Here is a 27195-nt window from a genome sequence, read left to right as displayed (position 1 = left end):
GAATTGGCCGGTTCCATAGGGCAAAGTGGCAAGCTGAACTGCCTACGTGACACTACAGTCTGGGGGAAACTTGCTAGCGGCATTTCATTTTTAACACACGAGCTCACAAGCTTACTCTCATTTTCTGGCATGCTGTGTGGTATATGAGGATTTCTGGGCAATAAGTAATTTTTATTATTTTTTTTTAAATCACATGGCAACAGTAACAACATCCCCCCCCCCCCCCCCCCAAAAAAAAAAAAAAGAAATTGCAATGGAACTTTTTGTAGAATATTCTTAGTCACAAGCAGCACTCTGGAGTATGCTGTGCAACATATTTGGCTCAAGTACACTTAGGATTGTTAGACCCAATTGGAAAGTCTCAGAAAGAACCTCATCAGCTGAGGCACGTTCTGCTGTGGCATGTTCTTTTTTCAGAAGAAAACATTCATCTTCACGGTGTCAGCTACACAAGGCCTCTGCTGGGAACACATATGCTCAAATAAGGCCACTGAAAATACCGTAGGAGGACAGAACACAAGGAGGCACTTAGGTTTGCAAGTACTTCTATATCCATCACCAAATGCTTACTGATTAAGATGAGGCACACTGTAAGAAGTCATGGAGAAAGTAAAAATAAACCAGTGCTATATTAAAGCGCTTCAAGAACAGTTAAGGTACCTACATATAACATCTGGTTAGTGAAGATAAGAAATACAAGTTTAGCTTGCTCCCCCCCTTCCCACATCAGAATTTCAAGAGGACCGTATCATAGTGCTCTGTGCTTTGCCATGGCTTTAAGACATACGTACAATGCAATAGAGTGAAACCATGTACTGTGCCGTTCACTAATTCCTCATCACTAGACTTCTGCCTGCGTTTGTACTTCCCGCCAGATAGGCCTGAAGCTCCCAATCTAAGTATTTTTAAAGCATCTCCTAGTCAAACCCCATGCAAAGATTTATACTTAACCAGGAAGTTCGTTACACCCAGGAATCCTAACTTCAAATAGGTGATTGCAGCAAGGGATTTACGGGATTTCTAACCAACAATAGACCTGAGAAATCGTTAAGTCAGCTATGGTATCACAGTCTTCATAATTAAGTTAGAAGCGAAAAGTTTCTCTCCCCCTTGAATTACTGCCACAGTCTGACAATTGCAACAATTTCACTGAAGTCTGGACTTGGAATTCTGAAGGTGGAATTCATTTTCTAGGATAACATACACGTTCTTAAAAGGTCAAATTTATGACTTTACAGGTAACTTAGACATAGGTCTGCTATAAAATTACAACTTGAGTCAACTTGAAGCTACACTGGAAGAGATTAAGCCTGAATTTCTGCAGAAATTGGCAATAATGTGTTCAGCAGCAGCTTTTAGCCACATATCAAGAAGTCTGACAGGATCTGCATTTCTCTACTCCTGCTGTAAACTTCTAGTTAAAAAAAACAACACACAAAAGTTACTCAAACAAAAATGTCTTTTTGCACATCACTGTAACATAAGCTGCTTGAGGTTGTCGTGAAGGATGGTATCCTTGACATCGCGGAAAACTAGCCGGATGTTTTCTGTGTTAATAGCAGTGGTGAAGTGGTGGTAGAGGGGCTTCTGCTGTTGGTCCCGGCGTTTAGTACGAAAACAATCCACCAGGAATTTTTGGACATCTGTTAAGCAGTGGGGATCCCCTTCAAACTCTGGAAAATAGTCTTTGATGCTCACTTTTTGTACTTTTTCCTCAAGCAAGTCCGTCTTATTTAAGAAGAGAATGATTGAGACGTTGCTGAAAACCCGGTTATTGACTATCGTTTCAAAAATGTTCAGGGATTCTGTAAGGCGATTCGTTTGCCGATCCTCCATAAGCACTTGGTCAAATTCACTCGAGGAAACAAGGAAGAGTATTGATGTCACACTGTCGAAGCACTCGAACCAACGTTTCCGTTCTGACCTCTGGCCACCTACATCAACCATTTTGAAAGGAACATTTTTTATTTCAAAGTCGTACTCATGAATCCCTTTTGTGGGTCTTCGTGCCAGCAGTATATCTTGTTGTGAGGGAAGATAATCCTAAAAAAAAAAAAAAATATAAAGGAGAGTTTGCCGATTAGGATACAAGTCACAGGCATGGTGATCACAGCTGACTTGCGATCGAAAGAAAAGCTTGCAGAGGAACAGCACAATGTTTTGAATAAACATACACACATATGTATATTTATATGCTAACACTGAAGCATTCTGGGAAGATCTAGAGTCCAAAGCAGGAAACACACCCAATATTAAATCAAAACACGTACCCCAGAGAACTGAAGCTCTGTTTGCCACATGACAAAGATCCATAAACAACCTGAGAGGTGTACCATCAATTCCTCATGCCAGTTTCCCTCATTCTGGATTACTTTATGCATCATTCATCCTCTTCCCGCAAAGCTGGGAAACGTGCTGGCTGCCAACACTACAATGCAGCAAATGGGGTCTAAACCAAGTTTCTCAAATCAAAAACCACGGTAGTATCCTGTTCATAGAATCGTTTAGGTTGGAGAAGACCTTTAAGATCATCCAGTCCACAGTTCTAACTGTGGGCACTCAGTTCCTCCCGTGTTCTCATGCATACTGCACGACTGCTTCTAGAAAAAAGAGCTGCTGCACTAAGTAATTTTTAAGGCAATCAATTATGCCAGAAAAGCAAAACCTAAGCAACTTCCTGTGTTTGTGCCATGGACCTTTGCATCAAGCTGTATCGGTCCAAAAAGTCACTTCTGTTAGCTGTGTGCCACACGGGTGAGCTCACACAGCCCCATTTTGTCCAAAATATACTGTGCAATTGGTACCACAGGAGAAGAAACGGGCGGCTGAGAACAGCAGCCCCTTCCCAGTAGTACAGCCTAGGAGGGCACCCGAGACAGCTGTACCCTGAAGTCCTCCAGCCTGCCTTTCCCCCCAGAATTAAATAGGCAGGATAAGTGGGTTTTTTACTATTTTTTTGACTGGTACATGAACAGTCATCATCAATGGATGCAGATGCTAACAGGAAGAGGCATTCTTATTAGTCAGCTTTTGACAGCATGAAATTCAAGACTCGTACTGGGGATTTCTTCATTCTTAGAATTACACTTTTGCATACGGTCCAAGTCTCTCTGCTATTTAAAAAGTGCATCTATAACAGCTGGCTGATGCTAAAGTTTAAAGCTTTGTTGCTCACTTGTTATGGAAACTCTTCCTTACATTTTTCCAGCATTTCTCACAACTTCAGAGGGAGTGATTTAGGTTTCCCAGTTGGAATTTTAGTCTCCTCTTAGTGAATGATCTATGATCTTCCTTTGACAGTGCCAGTTACCAGACTTGGAGCTTTTATAAAGATGTGTAAGACCGTGGTCCAGAAAGTCTGATTCAACTAATAAGCTGGGCTGGGGGGCACAAACACATGACTACATGGCAATTCAAATACTGGTATTCTGAGTTTAAGGCAGCTGGGCAAGTTTCATCCACAGCCTTTAAGAAAGCAATTTTTAAAATCATGAAGTGAGTGTAATGTTCCAAAAACTCAAGGATCACTTTGCTTTACTACGTAAACTCAAAAGTGAAACTAGCTGGAGAGAGACTGTTTTGTTTGAACTCTCCCAGGTTTCTTTATTCGAGCTGCCCGTGACTAAGGCACTGATTTTTATCATGGCACAAATTACAAAGCAGCTCTCTGAAGCACAGGCTCCCCACCCTGCACTTCTTGCTGTAGTACTCTTACACATCCCAAACCTGCACCACCTAAATCTGCAGGAGAGCTGAACTGCTAAAGCAGTACTATGTTCTCTCCAAACTGAGCAACAGAGATGGGCTGCCACCCCCTTGTCTGATTAAAAGAAGCAAATAAGATTTTTCTCTTTATTTGTTGCATTCATCTTGGGTCTTCTCTACCAAAAATTGTTAGAGAGAGAACAATCAGAGGAATAGAGCAATGACTGTATCAAATGTCACTGGGCACATGTGAAGGGATTTTGAGTAAAGCTGACAACATTTAGGCAAAAGAATGTCACAGGTTCAAGATCTACTCCATCTTTTAAACAGGAAGGTATAATCTTTTGTTATTCAGGAGGTTAGTCTCAGGTTCTCCAACAAAACCAGAAAGTCTTAGGAAAGCTCAGGAGTGACTGAAATTATTAAAGTAAGTAAATAAATAAAATCAAGTAACATAATAGGCAAAGCCATATATACCTTCAATATTGAAACAAGAGCACAAAGCAAACTCTTCTGGAAGTTGGCCTGTACTGTTTATTCAGTAAAGCTTTTAAGAACAAGGAGCTTATGCCTAGAATTCCTGACAAATTCCCTCTCAAGTATTATTACTCATTTAAAATTCCTTCCACACTTGCAACCACAAATAAAATCCTTTCAAGTGCTTTCAAGTTCTACATGCACAGAAGACCTACCGTGTTTTATACCAGATAATGGCTACCCTGATGCAAGTCTGCAAATGAATGTACTGGAAGTCAAGTGCTTGGTATACAGCAATCATTTGGCTACAGGAAACTAAATACAGGAACTCCTAAGAAATCTCCCAGTATTTTAGTTATCTTTTTGAAGGATGATTATGTTTTCCTCCCTCATGCCCAGATCCTTGGGATACCAGCAGCTTGCCATTGCAGCAATTCTGAACCAGCCCATTTCTTGCTGTTGATCCCATTCTCCGTATCTGAAGACCGCAGCATCAGGTGAATATTTTCCTTGGACGGCACTGAGGATTATTTCCGAAGTCCTTTCAATGTTTCACCACTGACAATCGGCACTTTTCTGGCAAGCATCCCCAAGCACACTCTCCTTTTCTACACTTCGCCCAATTTTCCATGTTGACTGTTTTCTTTTTCACCTTCTTCCTTTTTAATCTTTTTTTTGGTGGGGGGGTGGTGGTGGGGGTGGTGGTGGTGTTTTTTTGTTTTATTTTCTGTGCAGCTCTTCCCAAGGATACATATGGATACTGACTTGGAACCTGTACTTTCTTCCTGAATTACCTCCTTCCTCAGATTTACTAGTCTGGTTTCTTCTAAAGGACTTTTGGTTATCAGGTAGCTCTTTTGGCTATCACATCACTGTTTGCCTAGTTAAAATTAGAATTTAAGGCATGAATAAGATCCAATCACAACATGGAAAGCAATGTCTCTCTATGAGATATTTTGAATACATACAGTCTGCACTGGCAGTTGAAATAACAACAAACAGTTGCAAGGAATCCAGCCGATCCCACGGCCAGCTATATGTCAGCCAGCTACTCTTATTTTGCTGATCTGATTAAATCTGAACATTAAGTTCTTTTCCCTATGTGCTGTTCTCATGAGCTGCCTTTCGGCAAGAGGCCTATGAATCGTGGGTCTATCTGTTTATAAGCAATTTAGTTGCAGGCCAGCCCAGTTGTATCAGATAACAGATAAGAACAGTAAAATACTTATATCAATACAGTTTGGGGAAATAAACATTAGACAAATCTTGCATATAGATAAGAATAAACCAGAAGAACCTATTAAATCTTTCACTCAGTAACAAAACTTAGCTAGCGCTTTTTCCACAAAGACCTAACATTTTCTATGACAGCAGATCTTGAAGAGTTCCCCTGTACCTCAGCACCACTTGGTCTAACTTTAAACCAGAAAAGCTGCAATTCAGAGCTCAGCATTCCCACAGCAACATCAGACCTACAATAAGCGTAGATAAAACATAAAAAACCCTAGTGACTTCAAGTTTCACGCTTTAATCAAAGAATGGACCAAGGTTTCTAAATAAAGAACTTTGAAAAGAAGCTGCAAAAATCTTTATCCAAACGGGTGTAAATGAGGTGGGGGGAAACCCCTTTGAAACTAAAGTGGCATTGGATTCAAAGACCATGAGAAATCCTCCATTAGCGGAAAGTTTAGCAGTTTGTTAAAGTGAGTGCAGTTCTCATATTGCCTTATAGCTCAAGACCAAATCGAAGTTCAGAGAGCGAGTGCTGTTCTCAAGCAAGGTATCTGGGAAGTGTATGCGTTCTGCAAGATGATCACCAGCGCCCTAGTTAGCAAAATGACAGTTCAAAGCAGAAAAATAGTCTGGCCTAAAATTAAGTTTTTATCTGTCAAAGAGAAAAAGGAAAATGAAATTAAGCATGATGTAACAGGATTCAATTGAAGTGGTTTGGATTCCTTCATCATTTGTTAGCCATCAGCTGGAAATAACCATGGAGAAACTGCCTCCCCATGGAGTTCAAGCTAGCATCCCATTTTAAAGGCAGTTTTTCCACATGCCATTTCTGCAATGCACGACAAATGAGTATCAGCATACAACTTCATTATTCAACCAGTAACCAACGTTTCTATCAAAAAGTATTCTACAGAAGTTTCAGCTTTTTCCCCAGAGAAAACAGATTTTATTCTGCACCAAGTTTGTTTATTTTAAAGTAGATACTACAGAAAGGTACCACTGACCTGTGCACTGATTTCACTTTTGTGTTCCTAAGTGGATACATAAACCCAAAAGCAGTCATTTTTGGATATCAATTAGTGCTGAAGTGCTACTTTAACAGTCTTCCAACTCGACAGGCATTTGTAACTTGTTTTTTGTTCAATTTCTACAGAAGTTTTATTTCCAGAAAGTCTCTTGGCCCTTGCATTGCCCTGTGTTTTTGACATGTCAGTGATGAACTGCTGAGATAATGGGACAATCAAAGTTAACTAAAGATAAAGTTATTTGAGTAGACACTAATTACATTTCATCTGTTTAAAACCCAGAGGTCACAAAGACTACTTAAAACTCAAGACTGAAAAAAAGAAAAACTAACTTACTTGTTCTCCAAGTTTATCCAAGTTGTCCAAGAAATACTTTACAGATTCCCCCTAAAAACAAAGCAAACAGTTATTTAAATAAGCAGCACACTTGATCCCAATAGTTTACATTCTGAAGTCCAGTTAATTTACCGAAATCTAGATATAAGTGTCATAAGCTTTAATCGCTACCATTTTTTTAAGCAGCTATCCGAAGAACACAACTGACATTTTATTTTTAGGCCAGTTAATATTTACGCTTAAAAGTATAGGAAGGCACATTTATAATAGTTAAATTCTTTCCCAGTTTAGAATTGCTAAATAAATTCTACAGCGTTATCCACAGGGAACATCAACGAAGCAACCACACCTTTGTTATGAAAAGATACATTCAATTTTTCTAATCCTTTGAAGAGTTTGCCCATACAGGCGCTCAGGTACAGCGATTAATCACTGGAGATAAGTTAATTTATAACTGCATTACCATACGATCCCATTCATACAGGTACTTCCCCTGAGCACAGCAAACAACTAGAAAGAATAGAGGATGAGAAACCGCAACAGATGAAGCATTTTACTAAACTTTCCTATCAGAGACCAAGTTGGACAAGAACTCCTTACTCTGGGAGTAATGAACAGAGCTCCGCGCTGCCATACTCCACGATATTGCATCTACTACACAGGTTATCTTCTGAATTCAAGCCATCACTGTCCTTGAAAATAGCAACTGCAGTTTTTAATCCCTCCAGTAATGCAGAACTAAAGGCTTTTTATTGTAAGCCTGAAGTACAGACAACTCTCCAGAACTCCATTAGTGTGCTGGGATTAAGGAACTCCTCTTACAAGGATGCTGCTGAACCCGAGTTCATTTGCAATAGGTAACATACTGATTGAATTTATTGCAAAGGAAAGTAGTACCTTTTTTGGATTCTCAGCATCATCACAGAAGCAGAAACATGCTTCCTTTTGAAAGCTCTTGATTAGCAAGCTGTAACTTATTTACTTTATAGTAAATACAGAAAAGAAACCATCTGTGTTTTCACTCTGCGGATGGAAGAGCAAGAATTCTGACTGAATTTTCTTGATGTGAAATTCAAGAAGCAATGAAGGCTGGGGTGACTACATCTAAGCCAGACAAGTGAATTAGGACAGGAGTTACACCCTGATAATGGCTTCCCCTCACTTGAATTTGAACTCTGCAAACTTATCTAGGAAGAATATCAAACCTCAATATTAAACTGTGTCATCTAAGCAGCAGTAAAGTAGGGCAGGGTAAATAACAGTCCAAAAAGGGTTCTGGCAGACGCATAAGCCAGGTACCTTTGCAAGTTTTCCAGGTACTAAAAAAAGTTACATAATACAAGTAGACACCGCACCTTTAAGTGTGCAATTTGAACATCAACTTTTAATTAGGCAAGACTGGGACTCTGGTTGAAACATGCCTTGTGCTCAACAAGCCTGCAGGGAAAGAGTCCAACACAGTTCTTCCACCTTATTTTACCTTCTGTGTGGCTTAATTACCGATTTTCTCTAGGGTGACAAACTGCAGCAGTAACACTAACCATTTTAAAGCCCAGCAGCACACAGCAACAAGTGCTTGCAATGACAGCAGTATTTTACATCTACATCTTTTTCAGCACCTTAGAAATCCTCAATCCTGTAAGGAAAGCGTACAGGGAAGAGTATTCCTATTTCACAGAAAATAAAAACACACAAAACCTTGATGCACAAATCCATCAAGCTTCCCGAGCAGGAGTAAAAGGATCAGAATTCAGGCCTTCCAAGTACTAAGACCACTGTCTGTAGCTGAATGTTAAGACAAAATAAAGTTTAAGGTCAGACTTAATTTCTTTTTTAGGTCCTAGTAGGAGCTGGCAACCCTCCCTCCCCCACAGGACTACATACAAATCAGCCGCATTTCGGACTCATTAAGTAGAAGTATTTTTTCTAGAATACCTGGGCCTCAGCAGCTCTAAGTATGCATGTGTGTGTGTATGCATGCATACATATATTTTAATCTTAGACAGCTCTTTTTTATACTACTTACGGCAATGCCTACTCCCTAAAGAAGCATTAACTCCACAGTACTGGAATGCATGAGTTACTGCCCCTCCTTTAAGTCCCAAGGCTTACTGCTACTCCAATGGATTGAGCAGTTGGAGCAGACAAGTAAGCCATAGGTGGTAAAGGTCACAAAACATCCCCAGAAGCAGCTTCCCAAAAGAGGGGATTTCCTGAAAACACAAATGCAAAAATACATCGGCCTGCAGCAACAGCAACGCTCTAGAGCCACACATCCAACAGTAAAGTAGCTGCCAGAAAGCACACGGAGAAGACTGCTTCGCTTTTTAGGCTGTCACGTATCAAAGTCACTGGCAGACAAGTATGAAGGTGGCCATTCTCAAACTCAAGAGATTAAACTATAAAAGCAATCAGTTACAAGCATAATACAGTTTAATAAAGCAGTGGCATACCAGTTTCCCTCCTCCACATCTTCGGCTCAGTCACTGGGTTCTTCCCTTATGAAAATCTATGCAGACAACTAATAAGACACACCAAGCAAGTGCCATCAACATGACTCAACTCTGTATTTAGGGATAAAAGTTGTTCAATCGCTGGCTTTTATCAATTTGCATGGCATCAAGAACTTGCAACAGCTTCAAATTCATCATCTGTTCTTCCATCACATGCCAGACACCCCTCCATATCATACAGCTACAAGCCAGAGCCTTGATTAGTGGTAATTTTCTATCTGACCTGGACATCTTCATATTAGCAGGCTAAGCTCTGCTAACTACAGATACTCTGGAACAGCAAACTACCACAACTAACAGATTGTTATCAGAATGCACTACCATAGAACTGAGGAGTTTTGACCCATTTTAAACAAGCTTCAGAAAGGCGGCATTACAAATCAACCAAGCAAGACTTTCAATCCTTTTCCCAAGAGGGTGAGCCTATGTATTTTATGCACTAAAGAAGAGAAACACACTGAAAAACCCACCATACAACCACCAAGGAAAGCCTTAATGCCAGCAATTGTTAAAAGTCAGTAAGAAAATGCTCTATTCACAATCCTGTATGACAACAGCTCCAAAGACAGCTTCTGTGTTAGGCTACTTTTTCTTGACATTAGATACAGAACTAGATCTCACTCTGTAAATCGATGACAGTGGTTATATTTAAATGGCTGTATTCAACAGGCAGTTGTTGCATTCTAAAATTTCCCTTTAGACAAACTGTAAACTCTCTGGTTTGCCCTAGATGACTAGAAGAAAGAAACTGGGTTTCCCCACTCTGCCCCACTAACTCCAGTGTGGCTCACCGCGTCCAGCCCCCACCACGTGCCTGTTGCAGCAGTCTGCTGCAGCCATGCCACAAAGGAGCCACGCCAATGACAAAATCAACAGGAGACTGAGAAACTGCAGGATCTACCCCCATTAAAAAACTCTCATCGTTCTCCATTACATGACCATTGTCTTCACACCCATGTTCTGTGAGCACATACGACGGAAATTTAAAGATCCAGTTAAAAAAAAAATAGTGATGTGAAGGTCTTAAATTAGTCACAAGTGAACTTTTGGGTTTTTTTAAAATGCAGGCAATCCCTTTAAAGTCATTTTTACAGTTGAGCAGTTCTGAACTGCAAACTTCTGAAATGTGGTTGAAGGTTACCAATGACCTGTTACACTGCAGGAACCATACCACTGAGCCTTACTCATCCACTGTCCGCTTCCTTCTACTTAAAGCACGGGCCCAAAGATGCCAATAGAAGTGACAAAGTCAAACGCAGGCTTGAGCGTATTTCTCATATGCGTGTTGACATACTGCAACAAAGCAAGCTTCTTGAACACATGCCAGTACAACAGAATGAATGGCCTACACGTTAGCTTCAAAGATCTTTCAGTGTTAGGCAACTGCGCTTTTGCTCTTTTAATACAGTATTAAAATAAATCATAGCCGAATATCAGATTTTAAGCAATCACTTTGATTGCTTGTAGAAGATGCCCTTTCTTGTTCAGATAGAGTATACACATCTCAGCTGCAGCCCTTCAGCCTCCTCCTGATTCAGAAATGCATGTAAACCACAGGAAGTTGACTGTTAAATAACTTTATTCATAACTGTCAAGTATTCCATTTTCAGAAAGGTTTGATTCAAAACAGCTTGTGTGCCTCCTGGAGTCTTGGCAATCCTTACTGAAGAAAGCCAAGCCAAGTCATTTCATTGCGAACATACAAGTGATTTACAAGAAAACACAACTAAATCATATTCTTATCAAGGTACTTGATGTTACAACAGCTTCCCTTACAACGCTACATTTATTTTAACTGGTCTTGCTCAAGCCTGGTCAATGAAATATCTTGAGTCTTATGTAATGCACTCTTTCTACAAAGACAGGATTACAGCACATCCTAGTCATTTACCTGTAAGACAATAATGTATTAGAGCTGCTCATTTGGTGTTCTGAAGTAAACCCGATTAGTTATCTTTTATAAATAAAACACAGCACAGACAAAGATTACTGTCTAAAATGTTGCTAGTTAGTGCCTAAAGCAAAGTAACCACAAAAATATTTTGGGGGAGGGAAAAAAAAAAAGGCTACATGAAATACACAACAGATGAACACATCTCTTAAACCCAGGAAGTGGCACTAATTTATTTGGTTTCCATGAAAACAATGTCAGCAATCTAAATATGATTTGTTGAAACCTTAGCATAGCCAAATGGCTTTTTAGCTGTTCTAGGGGAACACAGACACTACATTTTTTCCAACAGCAATCACTCAAAAAAAAAGAGAGAGAAAAAGCATCAAGATTTATTTAGTCATCACAAGGTTTAAAGAAAGAAATGTACAATTTATCAAACCATCTACATTTGGCTGCAAGTTCAGTGGAACATACTGAACTGACATGACTTACTAAGCATCTGAAAGAATAAATCAGATATTTAAAGAAATAGGGGATACAACTTCGTAACTGTAGATTAGAATTACAGGAACCACCAAACATTTTCTCTTCCTGACCTTACTTGAATTTCTGGCAAAAGAGAAACAAAGATTTCCTATTTTATTTAATAAAAAACCCACAGAAACACAAACAAACAAAAACAACAAAAAAAATCCCCTTTTTTAAAAGCCTAGTTTAGAATAAGAACAGGTAACTACAATGTTTTTAGGCTGGCATGTACATGCCTGAATTGACACACAAACCAAACCATACATAACATGGGAAAAGCAGCTTGAAGGAAGAAAGATGATGGAGAAATAACCAGAGCCTTAAAATTCTGCATCTTACAACACCCTAGTAATCCTTTAGCATATACTTCATTATATATAGGTTTGGTTTTTTTTTTTCTCGTTAGAGGCTTAATCCAGATAAATCCATATCTGAGGATTTTGGCAAAGAATCCAGAAAAAAGAATCTCTAACCTTTATTTTCTTGACACCCCACCCCAAGCTGATTCAAAAGAAGACTGCAAATCAATACTGCTGCTACTGAAGGTTCACCAGATGTCTTCTGAAATTGCAGTAATAAGCACAAAGATCATTAATGGAGAAATGTTTTAGTCAAATCAATGCAGATTTCCTAGTGGGAGAGGTATTAGAGAGCACTACAGCCTCCTCCCCCTCCACCCAAACGAGGGATGTCCATAAGATTAGACAAAAGAGGCAGATGATCTAGATGATACATTTATGCCCTGATTGCACCTAGCCCTAATTATATTATTGAGCTCAAATCCACAATTGTCTTGATTGTTAGGCCAGTAGAAGTTTATCCAGGTCTTCTGTCGAGACACTGAATTGGCTTGGTTTCTTTTACTGGCCTCAGGCTTGGAGTTAAATAAAATAATCTTGGTTCCTTCACAGCTTTCCAGTTTCTACAAATTAACTTCTCTCACCGGTAACTCCTCCCAGTGCTTTCTAATGAGGGTGCCTCTTTCAAACATGCCCCAGTCAACAGAACAGGACAAAACTTCTACACATTCATACCTATAACTTGTTTATTCAAGGAACTAAGTTTAAAAACCAGGTATTTTCCCTGTTTTATAGCAGCAAGTCAGCAACTTGCTTGGTATCTCCTAAGGTGAGGGGAAACGATTTGTTTCCCAATTGCCACTCCTATGCTCTAATGCTTGACACAGCCCTGTCTAAGCAGTAACTTTATTAGCAGCGTTTCGGAAGCTTACAATAAGCATATACAATAACTAATTTTTAATGAGGGTGCTAAAGGTATTTAGGGAAAAGGGTCGAGGTAAGCAACAGTATATTTACTTACCAAACTGCAGGTCTGGGTCAAAATATTTGAGAGTGTGCTAACACAAAACACATTTCCTGGAGAGAGGTACACTTCCTTTCTCTAAGTGCTAATTATGACCAAAGTCATGTTAAAACCAGCATAACTGGCACTCCCACCAAAATAAAGCAGTCCCTATTTATGCCCACACAAGCATTATTGCAGCCATGTGCAGGCCAGCCAACTGCTCCATGTTAAACTAATCCCTCCCTCCCTAAGAAGGAAGGGCAAACTGCTTTAAAACGGCATTGCTGCCAGTGGAAGCATTAATGGACAGGCCTTAAAAGGGCTAAAGCACAGATACCATATATCAACATCAGATATTTCAGGATCTCCTAGCTTCTCTCATTCCAGCTCAACCATTTGAACAGCCATTAAAATCTGGTCTGCCCATTTTCAAAGATAGAATTTAAGTACATTGGGATTAATCGCTGCTTCTTTGTAAGACTGGAGAGTTTCAGACACGGGCTACATTTGCATATACAGGAGTACAAAATAATCCTGTTCTCCGCCAATACACATCACAGATGCGTCACAGCTCATCCTACCTCTGAGCACTATCCTATTTCCTCTTTTCAGCACTTCCTCTGTGCAGCTCAAGTTGTATTTGACTTTTTTCAAAGCAATCAGAACTGCATCATGCAGTGTAGAAGCGAAACCTGTCCTGCGTTTGGTCACAGAAACTTGAGTATCTGTCCTAAAAAAAAGGAAAGTTTGAAATCCTGACTCATAGAAGTAATCTTTAGTAAAACCTTTTGGTAGCAGAGCAGAATTTGTATTCAGAACAGCTGGATCACATTGGGTGGAGGGTGCTCAACAGCATGAAGCTGCAAAAGCACCGAGAAAGGAGGAGTCACACTAAGTTTATTTCATGACTGACATTTTTATCTTGCATAATGGCGTTAACAAAGAAAGGTGAAGGGGTTTAGGAAGGGTTTTAACCCAATAATATCCCTTTAATCTACTATCCCCTATTTACCGTGTAATCCAATTAATCCATAATTCTCAAAATGTGGATAACAAATGGAGGAAGACAGAGCACGCCAACCTGAGCTCTTGCGCTACAACTACCCGGCAGCATCTGCAAGCTGCTGGGTACCCAGGAATATCTGCTATACGGCTGTCATACCCAAATAGCTGCGAGTGAAAGGGGGGAGGTCAGCCAAGGCACGCACAAGGCTGTCTAGAACTAAATACTCCAAATAAGGCTCCAGTATCAGCTGTTTCTCCTTCTCGCACTGAATTCAGTTTTGCACTACCCTTCAAAGTGCCTCATTCGCTTACACAATTCAGACTTAGATTTTCTCCAATCGGTAGAGCGCTTCCACTGTTTCAGATACAACATGCTATCCCAATTAACCAAATGAAGACATGATCAAGCACTAAGCAGAACTTAATCCACATACAAGTATACCACAGAGCAAACTGGTCCAGTTTTCAATTACTTTCCTAAGAAGGAAGAAATCCAATTTCATTCTTCTTTGCTAGGTAGCCCTCCCCTCTCCTGAAGAAGGGATGTAATTGCCAGATTCTTAACAAAACTTGCTTAAAAATATGAAAATTCACTACAGTTTTTAGGCATGAAACAGCATTCTATTAAAGGCTAAACAACTACAATTTCTTCCACACAAGGCACTGTTAGTGTATTTCCAACTAATTCTGAAAGACTATTTGGAAACCAGGATGTGCCATATTCTATAAACAGCTAAGAATGTTAAGAAACTGCATACCTTTGAGTTGTATGACATGATATGCCATTTCTACAACTCAAGAGCAAAACCCAAAAGTCTGCTGAGACTCTTTCCCACAATTAAGAACCCTAGGAATACACAGCATTTATCCTGGCATGTCAGCTTCCTTAGGATCACCAACGCTTCCAAAGAGGAAGCCAACTCAAGTCTACTGCAGCCCCTTCTGGAGATCAGAGCCAGGTTAAGAAATGCAATAAATGGCATATGGGACACAACACATGCAGAACCAGAGCATCTAATGAAGATGCTTCTGTTTGCCAGAACCTGAACAGAAATTAATCCATGAAAGCAAATTAGCATATGCTGTCCACAAGATCAGGTGCACTTTCTTTCTCCAAAGATCTTTTTACTCTCTCCCTCAGTAAGTATTTACAATCCAAACTCCTCTTCCAGAAAGTTTACTTTAGGAAGGACACCGATACTTTGCAAAAGACTTCCAAATTTCATTGATGAAACAAATCTTCCAAGTCACGGCACACACGCAGACCTAGAAGTCATATGAAAACACACACTGACCAAGGCGAAACAGCCACCTCCCAATTACTATTTACACTCTGAGAAGCATCTATATAAACTTCAGATGGTTTGCACACAAAACAGACTGGAAACAGACTGTAAACATTTGCTCTTCTTTTAGTGCACTGACCCGCTGGCTCCATGACTTCATGTGTTTGCAACTCAAACTGCATTTAATCTAACACTGAAGCAGTAGTGAGTCTGCAAATCTGCCATCCATCATTTAGAGCTTTACTTGCTTCCAAGTTGTACAAGCCCGGCAAAGGCTCCGAAAAACATGACAAATATTTGGCATGTGGAAACATATCAGTACTAAAACTGGCCATATTGAACTTTAAGATGCTTGAAAAGCGCATTATTGAATACTCCGTAAACTAAATCACATTTCCAAAGCAGAACCCTAAACTAGATACTTCAGTGCGTGCATTGGTATCCCTAAGATTCCGTTTTAAAGTACATTTGGTTCCTATTTCAGCCTCATGAGAAATCCAGACAACCAAACGCTTCTTAGTTCCTTCCTCTGCCTCAATTAGCAGAATCCATTTCAATGAAGTTCTGGTATTTCTGTTTGCAAATAGTGACACACTCTTGTCACAAGCTATCTGACAAGATTCAGTGATAATTTACTAGGTGTTGTGAAAGATCTGTATGTATCATTAGACAAATACTACCAGTTTTAAAAATTAATAAGAGCTGTGCCTAAAGCACTAAAGTAACAGTAAAGTACAGACTCCCTGAACAGCAACACCCAAGAGGCTGCAAACATTTCACATCACTTGTAGAATTTCATACTAGAAATTAACTACAAATAGAAAAAACAGAAATTAATTACTAGACCAACTATATAACTGTTTGCTAGTGAAAACAGTTAAAGAACCCAATACCATCCACATGTAAAATTTCAGATCAGCCGCACCAAGGCTTGTTGTTTTGGGTTGGTTTGGTTTGGGGGGGGGGGGGGGGGGGGGTTTGTTGTTGGTTTGTTTGTCTGGGTTTTTTCGGTTGGTTTTGGTTGTTTTTTTTTTTTTAAACACACTAATTTGTGTAGATATTTTGAATTACAGATGGTGTCAGTGCACTGTGTTTCCTCGCCTGGAAATTCTGCATCCTCTTTATTTGATCACCAGCGGGTGATCAAATACCATCATGTGCCCAGTGAGAAGCGCTTCCAGGCAGTCTGACGAGACTCCTGTCGGTTTGTTTAAAATTATTTCTCCGGCATCATTAAACAAAGGAAAAAGATACAGAAACTCATGTGTGATTATGCATTCCTGTACCTCTCATCCACAAAAAGAATTTGGGGTCTTTTCCGTTCCTTGGTTAAGTCACTGAAGAGGAGCATGATATTCCAGTTATTTCAACTGAGACTATAAAGTACTGGGAAAACATTTAAGGCACGAAAGACCATGACAGAGAAGTGTGCAGCATGGTACAGTGAATTAAGGGCTGCAGAAGTCAGCTCACTTCCTATTATAGTCCAGAAATTTTCTTCTCTGAAATAGCTGAAGTTGTCAGTTACTGTGATGACAAAGAATTCACGGTGTTTTCTACACTTAAAATTCCTCAACCCTTCCACCTGTATTACCTGACGTGTATTGCTAATGCAGACATGCAAGTGGAGAAGATACTGGAAATAATTTAGGACCTTCTTTAGCTGCTGACAGAGTTTTAAACATTTTCTTTATTCACCATTTAAATACAACCTGTCAAACTACTTTGGTTGTAGAGTATAAGGGTTAGTCTCAAGGATTATTCAGAGAATTTTATTTGGAATAAATACATTTAGTGTTCAAGGCTGCTGAGTTAACTAATGTTGTGGTCTGCGACCCATTTACTCACCTGTAAGATATAAACAAAGCAATACACAATTCCAGAGCAATACACGATACCACTTGGGATCAGCTAGACTCCACGAGCACTGCCAGTGACACAGCTCGCTGTTCTGCAGAAGGGCAGCCTCTGCACCTTCTGAACTTCTCAACTGATTTGTGGTAAATTTAGACACTTAAAAAAAAGTGCCAGTAGACACAATGCTGGTATGGAGATTACCTTGCTTTCTGTGTGAAACACCAGTACAGTTACTCTATTGCTTTTCTTATGTAGTAAGGTCAGCTGCACTTACATTTTCTCACATTCGCTTAGGCAACTTCCTCAGCTACCACAACCTGAAGTTTCCTACTGCTTTGCTAGTTCTGCATAAGAGGTACAGCATGAACTCGGAACATATAAATAGCACTTATCATGACCTGAAGTGTAGGTCAATAAAGACAGCCAAAACAGTCATCCAAATACAACCCGAGTGTAATATGTGCTCAATGAGAGCAGACTTAACTAGCCTCTAAGGCTGAAGTCTTGTTACATGAAGCTCAAATTAGGGAACAACAGCACAAATCAACACTGCCCCTGGCATCGCACCTTAATCCTAAAGGATCCCATATTTACATATGAAAAAGGTCACTCCGCATTTTTTGCCTCAGGTGCAAAATTAATTTCACCTATATAGATGGAAGATCACAGCTGCATTCATACCACATGTTTTGTCAGCATGGAGATTTGCTGACAGCTATGAATACCGGGACTTTGTAGTGTAGATTGGGCTTATATTTAGTAAGTCATTTCTAAATGGACAGAGAACGGTGCAGCCATTGCTACATTTAAATTCTGTGAAGTAATGTAATGAGACAGTTCTTCTGGTACTAACATGTAGTATCTTGCAGGTTAGTAGCCAGCAAGGAAATGGGCTCTGAATGAATGTTTGTACCAAGGTCTCACGTTACACTGTAAGCTGCAGAAGCAGCAAAAGCTCCTCTAGCATGTTTGCGCCAATTTGAAAGAATCTGCTGAGAACAGGTTCACACCTTCAAGACCTGAAAGGCTGAGAAAGCCTCTTCCTCTGAACTCTTTAGAGGTTGGTGGCATGCATACATATTCAGAAGGGCACTTATATTTCACCTTGAATCAAGGCTCAGTTAGAGAAATCCCAATTTTTGCAAACAGTAGGTTACCTTTCAGCCTTCTGCAACAAAATATTTAGGAAACTAAGGCACATGATGATCAATACGACATAGCTTGTTCATGACAAGAGTATGTATAAGAACACATCGCTCTACTCCCACAGTGTATGGTGAAAATCTGCATTTTAAAAGCAGCGGTTCCCCATAAACAGATATCTGGATCGAGTTTGAATGAAGAACTCCATCCTCAGAGGCTGCACTGAAACCACACAGAAAAGATACACTTGTGCAAGCTAAGTGTAGTGCACAGGCCTCCAGAAAGTTGCTAGCATTCTTGGTGGGAAGACAACTCTGCATGCTTCTGTCTGGCACGGGTGTGCTGGGACAACATGTCCACATCAAGACAGCTCCCACTGAAAGCCCTCTCAATCCAGAGCCACGCCTGTGATTAAAAATAACAGTAACAAAAAAGAAAAATAGTAACGTTCAGAAAAAATTACGGCAAAGATGTTCTTCAGTAAAACCAGACCAGCTTGCACTACAGCATCAATTGGCAATACAAGACTACTGCTCTCCAAACTTTCCAATATTCTATTGCTAACAAGAAAAGTCAGCTGGTGGGAAAGGAAGAATGGTGGAAAGGGAAGAAGGCAGTCCCAGAAACAGCCTTTCAAAGCGCAGTAACTCACAGAGGCCACAACGGAAGTCCTAAACCCAATTTGGAAAATGATAAAAAATGGCACGTTGTGTTAAATTGGTATAAAAGTTCACCTGAAGATCATTCAGTTCAACTAAAATATTACGGTCAGTCCCCATTACCAAAGCACTAGTATACACATTGAAGGGGTTTTGGCCACAAACCAAGAATAAGGAAACTCAAGCCTCCTTATTGTTTGACTCCAGTGTTAATCCCTATATGGAGCCTTAGTAATACAAACTCAAAGCCAGCCTTATCTTGTCACTGGGACAGGAAAACCAGCAAAGCCTCAAGAACCTTGAGACTTTTCTGAGGATTTGAATGACTCATTTGTAAGTATAAATTTGTAAAGCACTTTTCTCTCCATAGTTAAAGCAACAAGCTTTGATAAATCCTTTTCGCGTAAAGACCAAAAGATGGCAAGTAGCTCTAAAATTTCCAAGGTCTTTAAGGAGTCATGCTCACTATACACATGCCATCCTGTCATTTCACATTTGGCAGACCTATCGATTGGGGAAAGAGGGGAAAACAGTTCATATTTCAACACAGACAAAGCAGCAGCTTTTTGGTTTTCCCCACAAAAATTTAATCAATATTCAGTGTAATTACAACATTGTATTTAAATAAAGTAACTCTGAATTATATGATTAGGTGCCCAAATAGTCAATGCACGTGTTTACAGAAACGCTGGGTGATTGGATCTCATATCCGTAATGGAAGAAGATTCTTCTATCAGTCTGAGAAAGGTTCTACCTACAGTTTATGCATTCAGGCGTGTCACAATAGAATCACCACCCACATACTTCAAGCAGAAACAGAGCAGGAGAACCAAACACCCAATCCCAGAACCAAGAGGAGATCTGGGAAAGGCGGGGGGAAAGATATCTCTACCCTCCAACTTAGGGGTGTGGGGAGGTTGCAGAGGATGAATACTGAGGACTATCAACGCGTTACAGAGGGCACAAGCTGTTGAAAGGCTTCTGAAATTCAGTGTCACAAATACGGTGTAGACGCTTTTAACGAACAACAGATCAGATACTCTTTTTGCGGGTTCTACGCTTGTGACTTCAGAGAGACGCCGAAGTACTGACCTCACAACTGTTTCATAAGATGGGCACGCACACTTGAGAAAGAGGAAGACCTCAACATCTGGCAGCCGAGTCTGGCTTCAAGCACCACCGACCTCCGCAGGATCACTACTCTATAATCAAGCACATTTCAAGGGCACGTTGCTTACGCACCTGAAAGAATGGTAAATGTTGCTAATACTTTGCAGTGGCCATTTGAGGACTCATTATTTCCAGTAGAGCTAATTTAACATTCTCATGTGTACAACAGCCCCACCAATATTCAGAGACAGAACCCAGAAAAGCCCAACCAGAATAAGATAAAACACAACCTTCTAGTAAACTGAATACCACTCTCCAAAAATACTTCTCTGCATAGAAAAATGCTACAGAAAAGCTGCAGCAAAACTAGCAGTAGAACTTCAAGCTGAACACGCCTTTTCCTGTCTTCTATAATCTGATCTAGCACTTGCAGACGTGTCACAGAAGTAAACAGGATCCAGAGGTAAATGCATATCCTATCATCCTTACTGTATCATCTATGTCTGCAGTTCTATGCAAATGCAGACAGAATAAAGTGTCATCGCTGCTCCTGCATGCTGCAGGTTCACGGCATAAAAAACCCAACCACCACTCAGTGTAATTTGCAAGTGAGGCAAAATACCTATCCGAACATCACCAATTGCTGGTAGTAAACATTCAAACCCACCCAAAAGTTATCTTTAACAAGAAGAAACCTTTAACACCTTTGAAGCTTATCATGCATCTGAGCAACTCAGCTCTCATGCCACTTTTCCATTCTCAGAGGATTAGAAGACTCCTGGAGACTACTTCAAAACACTTCTCTGGTAACAACTCTTGCAGCAAATTCAAGAAATGCAAGTTCACAGCAAACACTCTGAAGTGAGAGGCAGTGTTCAACAGTACTCTTACACAGAAGTGCTTTCCTCGGCGTTACTAGATATGCAGCACCAGCACTACACGCTCCTCAGCTGCCAGTGCCTCAAAGCAAATCTCAGTGAGAACAGCAAACCTTTATAACCACATAATTGAACAGCTCACGAGTATAAATATAAAAGCTAGGAAATGTCTAGTTAAATCGGTTTGCATGTTGTAGAATTAAGATAATGGGTGTGTTTATCCAAGTAATTTCAGGAGATTTTTACCAGAAATCAACTTGCAATGAGAAATCCGAAATGTTAATTACATGTCAGAAAGCATTAGGCTAACACAGACTAACTCCGTAACTAATCCATGTTAGCCACCTGACTAGAGGCCATAGGAAAAATAAGCTCGGTAGATGGGAGAGAAAGCTTGAGGCTGACCAGAATCCTAAGTGTAAGTTACAAGAACTGACTAGGCTACACAGCCAAAATAGCCTTTACTTAACCGTGTAAGTGGACCTATCACCTGAGTGACTTTGGTTTGTAATAAAATGTGAGGGATTATAATATTAACCACCTAAGAAGTATTGAAGTGGCATATACTGTACTAAGCTGTAATTAGCTCTTTCCAGTTTTAAAGCACTACACAAGCGTGAACTAATGAATTTTCATAAATGCTGCTGTTAGTGGCCAGAAGGCCCCTATTTTTATACCAAGGAAAATAAATGATATTGACTATCCCCATGACCACTTAAGTTAACAAAATGAGGAAGGACACTCCAGTGAACTAGGCATGGAAACGCTGATTTCTAATTCCATTAGAATATAACCAAGTTCTGTTTTTTCCCCCTCTCACGCTGCTATAAAAAAGACCACATTGTTTCTTTAGGCTCCTAGCATCATCTCTCGCATTGTAAGTGAAAGATGATGGAGAAAAATGAAAAAAGCAAGAACAGCTCAATGATCCCTCACAAATGTACGTACACCTTTACGTCTTAACCATATACATGCACAAACTTTAATCTTAAACCCTATTTCTGTGTACTTCCTATCTGTCCAAGCTACAAATGGCTTCTAGGACGACACACTCTTGCTTCCTTTCCTCCAGAATTTCTGTGTAAATTTTGACATTTTCACTCCTTATCCATCACTGCTCTGTTCCTCATTTGCTCACTTCTACTTTTGCCCCAAAGTGTCCTATTCCCATGATAAACAATACTTTCCCAGCATTCCTGCCTGTGCTCTCTTAATATGAACCATGTTTTTTCAGTGCAGTGTCAAACTCGGTCCAGTGAAAAAAGTTAAATTCACTCAACAGTCTGAAAAGAAGTTAGAGTATACACAGTCACATAATACTCTTCTACCATGCTCAGTCCCAGCATTTTACACTTTTTTTAATGCCACTTTTCCCTCTCTCTTACTCATCTAACAATTGCTGGTATCTCTCATGACATTTTTTGCCACAAGCAGTTGAACTGGAAGTAGAACAGTATTTTTTCTCTTATTCCCCATTCTACAATGCCAACAATTTTCAGTCTTGAATCCGTACTTCAAGAGTCAGTACTCGACACAACTGAACTGTCTGCGTCTCTTCCAACTTCCCCCTGCTCTACCTCCTGACTCGGGTACGCCTGTCACTCCCTCCTTAACCATTCGTGTCTTCATTCCATATTACAATACATATCTAAACTCTCTGAACACTCTTCTACAAAGCCTGTCAGCAGGTATGGCAAACATACGTACTACTTTCAGGAGTTTTCCACCATTCTGCTGCCCACATGGAGCTCTGTCATAACTTCAAGCTGGAAGCTTACTGGGGGAAAACTGAGACTTCACGCTTGGCCAGCGCTGATCACACTGCTTGCACTCAATACAATGACATCATTCAGCTTTTTTTTTTTTTTTTCATGTTTATAACTTGGCATAAGTATCTCTGGCTGAGATTTTGAAAGGATTTAGGAAATAAAGCAATGTAGCATAAATAAAGCATTCACCTTATCTTCGAAACTTAGTATTAGGACAGTTCTCAACTATTAAGAGGACTTAAAAGTAAATTCTTGAGTTCTGCCTAAAACACAACATGAGCTATACATATTTTTGCAGAGAACATTATACAGATTTAGAGATTTCCAAAAGAAAGCAATAGGGGGTTTTTTTTCTGTCGGATTCAGAAGAACACATTCTTCAAATCCTACTCAAAGTGAAACTCTGCACATGCTTCAATTATGGAAAGAACCTACTTCTCAGGGACTCTAGGCAACAGAATAGCACTAGCTCCCTTCTCCTTTGCTACTTAGCCTGAAGTCACTAAACATGCCTAATCAAAGACAAAACAATTTTGTTTAACGAATTTTAAAACAGATCAGCACAGCAATTACGTCACTAGAAGTCACATCTGCACCAGAAGAGGATCTTGACTATAGCAGAGCAATCACCTTTTTATGATTACTGTGAAGGCAAAATGCAAGGAGCAACAGGTCTCATTAGAAACTTATTTACACAGCTCAGAACTAGCTGGGCAGGCGATAGGCTACTCGAGCACCTGCCCATTCTGCAATCTCCAGAAGACATTCCGTGATCAGGGCAATACATATTTATAGAGTATTTACACAACCTATTTAAGTCAGAGTATGATTACACAATCGTTCATAATAGCTCAACAGGAGACATTATCGGCTATTGTTCAGATTCTCACTAACGCAAAGGTTCTTTTTAAGACATAAAAAACACAAAGCCACTTAGGTTTAAGAGACCTACAAGAACAGATTTAATCTATTTTAAGGTTCTCAACCCCCATCCCCATAAAACCCTATGCCACTGGCATTTACTACACAAGCCTATGAACCAATAAACAGCAAATTTAACTTAAATTCTTCATTCCCTTTTGCAGCATTTGCACGGAAACGGAGCAAAGGGACTTCAGCTGCCATGGACAGTTAAAAGCTCCAGCTCAAGAATCAAGACTTGTTTCTTTTTCCTTTCCAACCCCACTATTGAATTGTATACTCCACCTCAACCCCAGTATTAAACTGTATACTCCATCTTCAGCTGAGAACTTCAATATAACAAAAATCTCATTACATGAGTATTAACATAGACATTTAAAGTTAAACAGGAAATATACAGAGGGAATGTTTGCTAGATTGCTTAAATTGGAATAGAGAAGGGAGTGGTTTTTAAATTCTTCCCATTAACCCATGCATATCTTCTCTTAAAAATCACATTACTATTAAGATTTCCTTTACTGCAAACCATTTTTTTTTTTAAATCACTGCACTAGTTAACACAGGGTAAAAATAATCATATGGTAAAAACACTACACAGGTACTAGCTTTGCTACAAAACATAAAAGCCCTCTATACCTCAGCTTTCTCACATATGAAATGAGGACAATTATGTCTGAAGCTCTTTACTACTCTTGTTTTTATAAAAAAAAAAAGGGGGGGGCGGGAAAGGAACTAAATGCATCTGTTCGCAATACCGCAGTGTTAACAGTCTACCGTTCAAAAATGCTTAAGATCCGTAAGGAGGCCGCTTGATCAGCATTTTACAGAAAAGCAACACGGGAACAAGAATCTCACACACTCAATTAAAAACACTGAAACTCAAGTCTTACCAGCTGGAATTCTCTGCGCCTGTCGTACGCGTGCTGGATACCGCTATCCGCCCATAGAGCTCTTATGGCTGGAAGGTACTGCAAAAAAACCGCCGTCTCCACCATGCCTTGCACCACCGTGACTGACCGAGTATCAAAAGCCATCATCGTATCTCCGTTACTCTGGTTAGCAGGATCTCCCCAAGGGATATGAAGTTTCTCTCTGGCATCTACGAGGACTCTCACACCTTTAACAACATGAAAGAGCACTGCAATTAGAGTTTCTCAGCATCTACTGTTTCACTAGCCTACAGATCTGCAAAGATTCAAACAATGCACTTACTCTGTACAGTCAAAGCTCAATAGGACTATCCACCCAGTAGGAAAGCAGAAAGCTGCTGAAAAATCGGCTCAAAGCACTGTATTTTCAGGTAACATCAAGACTCAGATATTTGGTATCAGAAAAACATGGCCATGATCAACAGCGTAATATCCATAGCACAAGTTTAACTCTTGAAAAAGTGCTATTTTTAATTACTAAATCCCCAATCTGTGTTACCAAGCAAACTCTTTTACAGATATTTATACTTCCCTCTGATCTCCAGAGGCATTCTACAGCTGTTAAATTTACCTGGCACAAATACAAGACAAATGAAGTATGTTTGAAAGCTTATTTCAGAATATGTTAAACCATCTGACAGCTTATTTTAAGATTCCCTAGTCTTTGTATTTTTATGAGCTTGGTATCTAGTTTAACTGTAGGGAGTTCTCACTGCCTCTAACGTTTTCAGAGATGAAGACAACATTCACTAAAATCACAGCACTTTCTAAAAAGTATGGTTTTACTGCTTAAGTGCAGAAGGCGCTGTATCACCTAAAGACTTCCCCACACATCTGTTGTTGTTGTTTTGGTAAACATTCTCTAGGAGAAAGAGCTTTTTTAAACTTCTCTTATACAGGACTTTAAAAAAAAAACAACCAAAATATCGTGATCACACTGATAAGGGAAATGCAGGGAAATGAATTCTAGTACTAATTTTACGTATGAAAAAATAAAAAATCCAGTAAGAATAAGCAACTGTAAAGGCATGGGGAAAGATGTAAAGAAATTAAGACGTTGTAACAAATGACTGTATAACAACATACTTGTTCAATGCCAAAGTGGCTTTTTTTCAAGGTTCATTCTTCTTCTGTAATTTTTTCTATCTGTCAAAAGGAATGACTGCAGGAAAGCAGCCTCCAAAAAAAGACGTGCAGGTCCTACGTGTATACCTTCACAGAGTAGAAAGTACCTTTATTGATAAACTATAACCTGGTCAACATCCATGCTCGTGATTACTACTGCCTTGCTATTTATGGTTTTTCCAGGCTTGATATGTAAACAGTTTTGTAAAACAATTCTCTTCCAGAATCACTGGACTTTGGCCCTCTTCAAGAGCAGGGCTGAAGTCTGACAACGCTTTGCTGTTTCAAGAAACTTAGTTAAGACTTTGTCCAACTATCACGCAGTCCAAACCGAAAATCCGATGAGCAATTCAGATGAGAGAGAGAAAATAAGCGAGGATGACCAATTAAGTAAGGATGACAGCAGTGAAATCGAGAGCCCGTTCCTAAACCATGTGCGGAGGTTTTGGCAACGCATCTATGAAAAGCGGCTCTGCGTGCGCGTTTGTTAATTGATGTGTCAGCCTAGTTTCCAACACGATGGCAATGTTTCTTCCACTGAAGCGAAATGCAGAGAGCGCTTCCTCCTCGGGCACGGGGCCCGCCTCATCCTCACGCACTTTCAGGTGCATCCTTCCCCCCGTCCATTATTGCTCATTGCTGCCATCGCATTACCAGGAAACGGCAAGGCTGGGGATCTTACGGTCCCGAAGCCGCTGCTCCCACGGCGGGAGCCGAAGCCGCCCTCCCCAGCACGGCGGGCCGCACCCGGGCCAGCGCCCGCCGCGGCCGGGGTGACATCCCACGGGCCCGGAGCGGGGCTGCTCCCCGGCCGCCGGCAGCGCCGGGCCGGGCGGAAGGGTGAGGCGCCCGAAACGAAACCGCCGACCGTGTGGGAGGAGGCGGCGACCCCGCGGCTCTCAGCGGCCCGAGGGACCCCCCCGCCCCTCCCCGGCCCCGGCCCGGCCGTGCCCCCCCCGGCCACCGGCCCCGCTCACCCACCCTTGATCACGTTGCTGTAGATGGTGGCGCGGAACTCCTCGCGGGCCGCCCGGTCCCAGTCCTGCCCGTGGATGATCCGCATCTGCTTGAGGAAGGTGGACTTGCCGCTCTCGCCCGCGCCCAGCAGCAGGATCTTGACGAGGCGCTTCACGTACGTCTTCTCGCGGTTGAGGCACTTGTCGATCTCCTTGGACTTGCGCTGCTGCTCGGCCTCGCCGCTGGTGAGCAGGCAGCCGGGGAAGCAGCCCGACAGCACGGAGCGGGACGGCAGGAAGTCCGCCATCTTAGCGAGCACTGCCAGCGAGGGGAGCGGCCGCCCGGCCCGGCCCGCACCAGCCCGCTCTCTGCCCGCGCACGCGCGCCCGGCGCCCCGCCCTCCCGCCTCACGTGACCGCGGGGCGCCGCGGCCCGCCGGCAGCCGCGGCCCGCGTCACGTGACCCCGCCCGGCACCGCCTCCCGCTGCCCGCCCGGCGGGGGGCGGGGGGGGAGCGTCACGTGGCAGGGGCGCGCGGCCG

The 27195-nt window shown here is 41.0% G+C and overlaps 1 protein-coding gene across 1 annotated transcript; it reads right to left on the bottom strand.

Moving 5' to 3' along the window:
* Positions 1–242: 242 nt before the first annotated feature.
* On the bottom strand, positions 243–26962 carry GNA13 (G protein subunit alpha 13). The gene is made up of 4 exons (XM_075719411.1): positions 26680–26962; positions 24535–24761; positions 6777–6827; positions 243–2043 (listed from the first exon to the last, which is right to left on the bottom strand). Exons 1-4 carry the CDS (start codon positions 26960–26962, stop codon positions 1471–1473), a joined length of 1134 nt encoding a protein of 377 aa, XP_075575526.1. The 3' UTR covers positions 243–1470.
* Between the last annotated feature and the right edge of the window lie 233 nt (positions 26963–27195).

Source organism: Pelecanus crispus, chromosome 12 (genome assembly GCF_030463565.1).
Source record: "Pelecanus crispus isolate bPelCri1 chromosome 12, bPelCri1.pri, whole genome shotgun sequence".
NCBI lineage: Eukaryota > Metazoa > Chordata > Aves > Pelecaniformes > Pelecanidae > Pelecanus > Pelecanus crispus.
Note: the sequence above shows the minus strand (reverse complement) of the source record. Positions and strands in the feature narration are given on the sequence as shown.

Excerpts from the sequence above, each read along its gene's own strand:
- GNA13 (XM_075719411.1), bottom strand. The coding sequence starts at position 26,962 with ATGGCGGACTTCCTGCCGTCCCGCTCCGTGCTGTCGGGCTGCTTCCCC. Across the intron at positions 24,762-26,679 it reads CTACAGCAACGTGATCAAGG|GTGTGAGAGTCCTCGTAGAT; the intron begins GTGGGTGAGCGG and ends ATGTTGTTAAAG. Across the intron at positions 6,828-24,534 it reads GGCGCAGAGAATTCCAGCTG|GGGGAATCTGTAAAGTATTT; the intron begins GTAAGACTTGAG and ends CTTTGTTTTTAG.